This window comes from Exserohilum turcica (assembly GCF_000359705.1).
Source record: "Exserohilum turcica Et28A unplaced genomic scaffold SETTUscaffold_6, whole genome shotgun sequence".
Classification (NCBI taxonomy): domain Eukaryota; kingdom Fungi; phylum Ascomycota; class Dothideomycetes; order Pleosporales; family Pleosporaceae; genus Exserohilum; species Exserohilum turcicum.
This window is the reverse complement of record NW_007360277.1, coordinates 2,216,982-2,225,236: the sequence shown is the minus strand read 5'-3', so window position 1 is coordinate 2,225,236 and position 8,255 is coordinate 2,216,982. Positions and strand designations below refer to the sequence as shown.

General features: G+C 47.5%; 3 protein-coding genes across 3 annotated transcripts; 2 read left to right on the top strand and 1 right to left on the bottom strand.

The window, feature by feature from the left end:
- Window positions 1-658: 658 nt before the first annotated feature.
- On the top strand, window positions 659-2,973 carry SETTUDRAFT_156683 (uncharacterized protein; the record flags this gene model as incomplete). Its single annotated transcript, XM_008031806.1, has 5 exons — window positions 659-766; window positions 821-946; window positions 1,005-1,079; window positions 1,137-1,977; window positions 2,036-2,973. 5 exons carry the CDS (start codon window positions 659-661, stop codon window positions 2,971-2,973), a joined length of 2,088 nt encoding a protein of 695 aa, XP_008029997.1.
- A 761-nt stretch (window positions 2,974-3,734) lies between these two features.
- Window positions 3,735-4,894, bottom strand: SETTUDRAFT_96380 (uncharacterized protein; the record flags this gene model as incomplete). The annotated part of the gene is made up of 2 exons (XM_008031805.1): window positions 3,735-4,584; window positions 4,665-4,894. The coding sequence occupies 2 exons, from the start codon at window positions 4,892-4,894 to the stop codon at window positions 3,735-3,737; spliced, it is 1,080 nt and encodes a 359-aa protein (XP_008029996.1).
- Window positions 4,895-6,003: 1,109 nt separating this feature from the next.
- Window positions 6,004-7,844, top strand: SETTUDRAFT_156682 (uncharacterized protein; the record flags this gene model as incomplete). The annotated part of the gene is made up of 4 exons (XM_008031804.1): window positions 6,004-6,105; window positions 6,163-7,651; window positions 7,719-7,780; window positions 7,806-7,844. 4 exons carry the CDS (start codon window positions 6,004-6,006, stop codon window positions 7,842-7,844), a joined length of 1,692 nt encoding a protein of 563 aa, XP_008029995.1.
- Window positions 7,845-8,255: the final 411 nt, after the last annotated feature.

Here is an 8,255-nt window from a genome sequence, read left to right as displayed (position 1 = left end):
TCTAACATCTCTTTCTGTTATCAAAATGCTCTTTAGCACTAGGCGTCTAGTAAGCGATAGCTATCGCTTACCTAGACAAAGGCCGAAGCACCACAGACACACTTCAAGCACAAACTCGTATTTGTAAATAAATCTAGTTAGAACGGCCTCGGCCAAAGTCTTACATAGCCTCGAGCTCACTAGACTCTAATGGAACAATAACATTCTTACTCCATAGTCGTATGACCTTACATCACGCATACAGATTGTGTTCACTAGACTGGCTGTTCTTGTCTACCCCAGGTGCAATGCACCATTACGCGCAAGTGGAATTGAGCAGATTTTCCTGGGGTAACGCTAACCCTAGTGGTTTGCAGTGGAGCAGAATTTCGGCTCGGAGCTTGTCAAATGTGGTCCCGAGAGTCCCGCAGTCCCCCACTGTAATCCCAAAACCAATCCAGGCTAGCCCCCTCCCCCCTCCCATCTAAAACATCTCAATGATTCAGACACGTCTGACTAAAACCAATATTTCAAACAATATGTATTCCGACTGCGGCCAACATATCGTATGTCGTCCAAGAAAGAATCCAAACCTCAGATCTTGTATTTGCACCGGATATACAGTATGAACCCTAACGACCGCAAAGTAACTATTATTGATGAATTTTCGAATGGACAGATGGAACAACCTGGTTCTACTCGTCCTTTGAAAATATCCATAATAGGAGCGGGCATCGGAGGGTTGACCGCTTCGATTGCTTTGCGTCGACAAGGTCACGATGTACAGGTTGGTTCATGCGCCCCCGCCACTGCTGTACGCATAAGTTGAAATTTGCAACAGGTATTTGAACAGTCATCATTTGCCTCCGAAAATGGAGCTGCTATACATCTTGCTCCCAATGCCAATGGCATTCTGAGGCGCCTTGGAATCTTCGCCGATGAGTTCGGCGCCAACGAAATGGAAAGAGTGAGAGAGAGACCAAAACATCGCTAGTGACCTTGTCATAGTTAACTTGTAATTACAGTTGACGGAGTACACCTCAGCTGGAGAGGTATTGCGTTCAACGGACCTCCGAGAGTCCAACAAGCAATGGCAACATGTAAAGTTCCCAATCTCTTGTCAATGTCGTCACTGACTGGTCTTTTGCACATGATAGCCGTGGCTTCTTGCTCATCGCATCGATTTACATAATAGTCTCAAAGAAGCTGCGCAAAGCTCTAGAGCAAACGGTTCATTTCAGCTAAAAACATCAAGCAAAGCCGTATCAGTTGATCCAAGCACTGCTACAGTGACCTTTGAGGACGGCTCTAGTATTGGAGGTGATCTAGTCATTGCTGCTGATGGAGTACATTCTGTCTGCAGAAGATTCATCCCAGGTAGCGATGTGAAGCCTTTCAGTAGCGGAAAAAGTGCTTTCCGTTTCCTTGTGTCTCGGAGTTTGGCAGCTGAGGATCCACTCACGAAAGGATTTGTCGAGAACCCCGGAAATTTGATCATCTGGTATGCCAGTGACCGTCGAATCATTGTGTATCCCACTTCGAACAACTCTGTGTTGAACTTTGTCTGCGTTCATCCGGAAGGAGAGACGGCAGATCAAGCTGGCGAGAACTGGGACCAGACCAGCAACCTTGACAAGCTCCTACAGGTCTACAAGTCATTCGATGCTTCCGTACTAAGTCTGCTCAGTAAAGCGGACCCTCAAAGTATCAAGATATGGAAGCTACTTGACATGCAGGTGGTTCCAGGTTGGACCAATCAACGCCTGGCGCTGCTTGGAGACTCTGCGCATCCGTTTCTGCCCCATCAAGGCCAAGGGGCCGGTGTTGCGATCGAAGACGCTGCGTCTCTTGCCGTTTTACTACCTTCGGGGATAAAACCAGAGGACATCTCAGAGAGGTTAGAGCTCTATCAGAGAATTCGCAAGGACAGGGCCGATCGGATCCAAGAGCACTCTCGCCTTGCAGGTGCGGATCTTAACGACAAGACTGCAGAAGACAGTAAGTGGCGCAAATGAACCTTCCTTGATTCTCATGTGTCATGTCTCATTGTAAGCAGTGTCCAGGTTCACAAACTATAATTTCGGGCACGACGAATGGGACAACTCCACACAGAAGTTCCGTGAATGGCAGTGGAGCCGCATACCCAAGCCATATTGGCGTATGCCAATTGCATTCGGCCCCATGCCAGGACCACGGCAAACTCATTTGGGAATTCCTCGAGATGGCACAAACTCCACATTTACGACCGCTTCGATCAAATTCAAGACTTCACGCACAGTTCTTCAGAATCTGTTTCCTCCAGGCCGTCAAGGTTGGCGTTTCAAGTCACCTGGTACAGTAGCATATGCCTCATTTTCGCAAACAACCTTAAACAAGATGGAATGGCTCGGAGGCTCTGGATACAAACATATTGGACTTTACATTCACGGTGTTGAATATGTCAAGCAAGATGGAAGCGTGCTAAACGGCTCATATCTCCCTATCCTCTTCGAATCCTTGACAGATCCCATCGTCTCAGGACGAGAGGAGCTTGGTATGCCAAAGCTTTATACATCAGTTGATATTTATCGTCGTTCCCACAGCTACCGTATTCGCACGGGCTGGGAGGGTGCATTCTGGGGTAACTTCCTCCTTGAAGGGCTGGAAGAGGTCGATTCTGCATCGGAAATCGGATCCATCAGCGGGGAAGCGGATGACGGTATCCTCGCCTACCGGTATATGCCTACGGTAGGCTACAGTAATAAGGGTGTTCCAGCCGAGGAATATGCGATCTGGGATGCATTCTGCGAAGCGACCACCACCCCGAGGCCGACCAAGTTCTACAAGGTGCGAAAGGCAACCTTTGATATCGATCCTCTCAATTGGGAGCAATTGCCCACCTTACATCATGTCATCTCAAGACTATCCGAATTGCCAGTGTACGAGATTATGGGCGCTAAACTAGTGGAAGGCGTAGGTGTTCCCGATGTCTCAACAGCAAGACCAGTCTACTAGATAGGATATCTTACCTCATCTACATTTTCAATCTTATTAAATCTTTGGAATCAATAGTATGCCTTTGATAAAAACTTCGAAACAAATCTGTGGATCAGTCATGGACAAACGCAAGGTATACTTGATCATCTTGTGCTAGACATATAAGATTTGTTGCGGTGGCTTTACATGTGCGGTCAGTGCTTCAATCGAGATCGACGTAAATTTTAAGCAAATGTCAGAATTCAGTCAATTATCACTCCCTGACTCCTGTTATCATTTGTCAGGAAATTACGATACGAGCAGGTTTTGATTGTATGCTCCTGCTAATGTTATGCACATGATATATCATGCACTACCACCACAGCGTCATAGGGTATCAGTGTCTATCAGGCAAGATGTTTGCATATCATTATCGGGATTGAAAATATTGAAGATTCAGGCTCAGCCTCTTCAGTTGATGGTTGAGTAGTAGCGCTTTGCTATCATCACTTATCTCTTTAAATTGATGCCTAGTCTAAAGTCACTATTTTCCTTAAGTAGGTCTAAGCTTTTGAAATCTCAAGCATGAGCCTATGGCCTCGAGGTGCGATATTAAATCGATCTTCTATCTCCGTCTCCCAGGCCTGCATTTCTGGCCCAATGCACAGTCGTAAGTCTGCACGCATGATCTCGTCAATTGCCAGATAAAGTTCTTCCCATGCAAGGTTTTGGCCTATGCAGTTTCTCCGACCAATGCCAAATGGCGTCAAAGCACCCTCCATGGCTTCAGAGCTCTGCAGCTAACGGTCTGGGATGAAGTGTTCAGGTTGGGGGAAAACTGTAGGGTCCCGATGATGTACCCAGTTCTGCATTCCAATGACAGTACCTTTAGGTAGAATATAGGTATATATCTTCAATGGCTCGAGAAGAACGCGAGGAATGGTGGAAACGATCGTAGGAAACAAGCGCATCGTTTCTTTGATTACGGCGTTCAGATAAGGTAGTTGACGAAGCACTGCAGTATCCTGAGTAGACGAGCTCTTCAGTTCCTCCCGCAATCGCTCTTGAATGTGCGCATTTTCAGGCAGAGATACTGCGTATAAGAGATAAGTTAGGGTCGAAGATGTTGTTCCACTGCCGGCAAACATGTATCCCATCGCTTCCTCTACAAGCTCATCATGGTTCAATCTACGCCCAAGGAAGGTATCAACGCCCGTTGCAAGAGGCGAGAGGAGGTATTGGTCATTAGAAGCCGACTTCTCAAGGAAGTGATCCACAAGTAAACGTGACTGTTGTTCCCAATAATCGAATTTCCGGTAAACGTCTCCAACGAATCCTGGGAGCCGCAGCCCTAGGCCGTATGATTTGAGCCACGGGAAGACATTGTTGAAAATGAGTGTAAGTGCACTGCCCTCCATGGCTTCTAACAGCTTGACCGCTGCTTGGCTGTTCGCATCCTGACTGAAATCTTTCGCGAATGCAGCTTGGCAAATGGCCTCGAAGCTGAAAAGACCGCAAAGCTTGTATACGTCGACTGTATGTGTCGCTGCAGCACTAGCGCCAGTAATGAATCGCTGCACCATTCTTTTTGCGCACTGCCGGATCAAAGGATCCAGTCTGCCGACCGACTGAAGGGAATAGGGTGGACTGCTAAGTCTCCGGCGGGCTGCATGTTCAGCTGGATTTCTACTGAAATAAGCTTTATACTGCAATTTGACAAGCGCACGTACAGCATCTGGAATATATTGTTTTTCCCAATAAAAGACGCGGCTTGGTAGAATGAGGGGTCCTTAACCGCGATTTTGCTGCTTGTATAGATGGATCGAAGATGTTGCCACCCAGCGACTGAGACTTCATTAGGACCAATTCGAACTATGGGTCCATATCTTTTGTGATAGTCTTCGACTTTCTGAAATTGTATCAGCGAACTGGACAGCGAAACTATCAACGCCAGGTGCATACATAGATACGACGTCCCTTCAGTCCCTCTAGTACAACTTCCCAGCCCGATAAACGAGTTGAAGGGGGACCTGGAATATGCTTTAGTGGGTCGCGAAACCAATCGACAACCAGCTATACGAATAACACAGTAAGCAACAGTCACAAGGTAATCGTTTAGTTACTACAGATCGACAGGGTTGTCTCACTTTCGAAATGAAGACAAAAACAACTATGCAAGCGGTAATACCAACCAGCCGTTGCCTGGTGGGCCACTGATCGAAAGAGTCACCCAAATTTCGGGGAAGCATTGTGGGAGTTAGGATGTTTCAATCATAGATTTCAAGTAAACCTGGGACTACGCTTTGGGACCAAGATGTGGCATGTGAGTCAAGGTGTCAACTGCATTAAATACAGCGCTAGTTTGTTGCAGACATACCACATAGCGACGTCATGCTACTGGGTGCCGTATCGGTGTGCTGCATCTTTCGGTATGTGGAGATCCTAGCCATGCGGGAATGCGGGGATGTGGAGATTTTAAGATTCCGGAAATGCGGGGTGTGGAGATTTCAGTTATGCCGAAATGCGGGGACTGGACCATGATTCAGGGGCGGGAAACGAGTCAAGAGCCTAGACTCTTCGGTGTCATTCCCAGAGTTCGCGGCCCTTTTGCAGATGACTCAAGCTGAGCTACTCATATTATAATCCTTTTTTTCATATAAGACAAGTACCCTCGGCTCGTCACAAAGCAATGAATGCTTGTGAAAGAACATTATTGAGAGCAGCCTTCTGGGAAAGTATACTTTAATGTTGAATTCGATAATTATGAATAGAAAGCAATGTTCTAAACAAACCGGGGGCGGTCAGCAGCATATTAATACTAGCTCGACATCCTATAGGGCACTAGTTCGCTCAAGTTGGCCTTCTGTTATTGCGCACTATTGACGCCACGCGTCACGGCATTCGGGTCGTGGGGGAAAATTCGTATTCAACAGCTGATACAAAATCGCCGAGGTTCCCCTGATGCTTCATTGATTAAGACTTCACTCTCGCGACCCAAGTCGTCCTCTTTGACGCCATAAATTAGGGTCATAGTCATCCCCCACCCTAGAGAGGTGCTTGAAAGCAGCCATGGTCACCAAAAATGAATCTCCGACGCTCACAGAAGATGTCGCCTCGGGCGTTGTGGAGGCGAAGGTTCATATTCACGCAAGGACGATCGTAGCAATAGCTGTGTGTAATCTTTCTCCATGAGCAAGACGCTAGCTCACAAAAAATTCCGTTAAACAGGCCATCAGCTTCATCAGTACTGCACAATTAATGTCAGTCGTCGGCTCAGGCGTTTTGGCTCGCGATATGGCCACTTCTCTGGGTGCACCAAGCCTATCCGCATGGTTCGGAGCGATCATAACAATCTTGACCCTGGCCACGATTCTTCCCACCAGCCAGGCCTCAGACTACTGGGGCAGGAAGCCTTTCATCCTAGCGTCCTGCGTTTTTGGTGTAATTGGATTCATTGTTGTGTCTCGGTCAAAGAACATCGCGACCTGCTTGGCTGGCTTCACGCTCGGTGGCATGGCATTCGCCTGCCAGGCTCTTTGCTACGCCATCCCCTCCGAGGTCTTACATCGCAAACATCGTGGATATGGTCAGGCTAGCGTCAACATATCAGCCGGTCTCGGCGGGCTGGTTGGAATTATAATTGGCGGTGCCTTCACGCGGTCAGGTGGCGAGAGCTGGCGTAACTACTGGTACATATGTTTCGCACTGTATGTCCTCGGGTTTGTGGGCGTCTTTTTTGGATACAATCCGCCACCACGAGAGCTCGAAGTCACGCTTAGCACATCACAAAAACTCCGCAAGATGGACTGGATCGGAAGCTTTCTCATCGCCGTAGGATTGATTTTATTCGTCATCGGGCTCCAATGGTCTCGCAATCCCTATCCTTGGAACAACGGCCACGTCCTTGGACCCTTCATCACCGGCATTTGCCTGCTTATTGTTTTCGGCATTTGGGAATGGAAAGGCACCAACGAAGGAATTCTACATCACAGTCTTTTCAAGGACCGAAACTTGCCAGTTTCAACACTGCTCATCTTCATCGAAGGTGTAGCGTTCTTCACAGTCAACAATTTCTTCGTCTTCGAGCTTATCATTGTCGGTCATGTAGGCGCATTCCCTGCCGTCTTTCGATTTGCCGTCCTATTCGCGGCTTCGATTGTGACTGCATTCCTCACAGGAGCCTACATCACCTGGTCGAAGCGGGTTCGGGAGCCACTTATCTTTGGTTTTCTCTTACTTACCACATTCCCAATTGTGATGGTATTCTATCGGGAGAATCTCCCAGCGGCTAACGCATACGGCTACGCGATCATTTATGGTTCAGGCCTTGGGTTGATCTTAACGGCTACCATAGTGGCGGCTCAAATGAGCAGTCCAGCAGACCAAATTTCCCTCAGCTCAGGTCTGCCTACTGCCGCCCGATCTCTCGGGGGTGCTGTCGGGGTAGCGATCAACAACGCAATTTACAATAACAGTCTCCAATCCAAAATGCCTCGCTTCATCGCCGAAGCCGTCCTTCCTCTAGGATTCAATCCCAAGGACCTTCCTGCACTGATTGGAGCACTTGCATCCCAAAACCCAGCTGCTGTAGCTGCCGTTCCGGGCTCCACACCAGCGATAATTGGTGCAGCGTCTCATGCCGTATCAGAAGCCTACAGGCTGTCTTTCAGGGATCTCTGGATTGCAGCTGCGTGCTTTGGGGGTTTTGCTGTACTTTGTGAGTCAACTTCTTTTTTCCCTGATTTATTCCTGTCCATCTGAGCAATGCCTAACGATTGGAATAGTGAGCTGCTTGGTGAAGAATTCCAAGGGTGGGTTTACCGAACACATTGATGCTCCTGCAGAGGCAGAGGTTTTGCGTGACCAAGAAGACATTGAGAAGAGATATCAGGACAAGACCAATGAGATAACACTTTGAATGTATATAGCACATCACCTGCGTCTTGAAAAATCGGATCGAAGCTTCAAAAGATTCATGTTGTATCCCGGGAAGTACTGATTGCGCATCAGCTGATGTTTTTAACTGCTGTGATAGAAAAAACCAGTGCAGCCTAAGTGCGGTCAATATTAGAAGGCCTTGATTCATTATTATTATTATTATTATTATTCCATTAGAGTCTATCTGCAGTCAGTGACTATGTAAGACAGAGATGTCAACAATCAAGCTGAGTCAAGCTCATCAATCAAGCTGGATTGACTCAACGGTCAAGCTGAGTCAAGCCAAGCTCATCAAGCTGTATCAAGCTGTATCAAGCTCGTCAAGCTCATCAAGCTGAGCTTGATAGAGCTTGATGAGCTTGATACGCCCGTGCGTAAAAAAA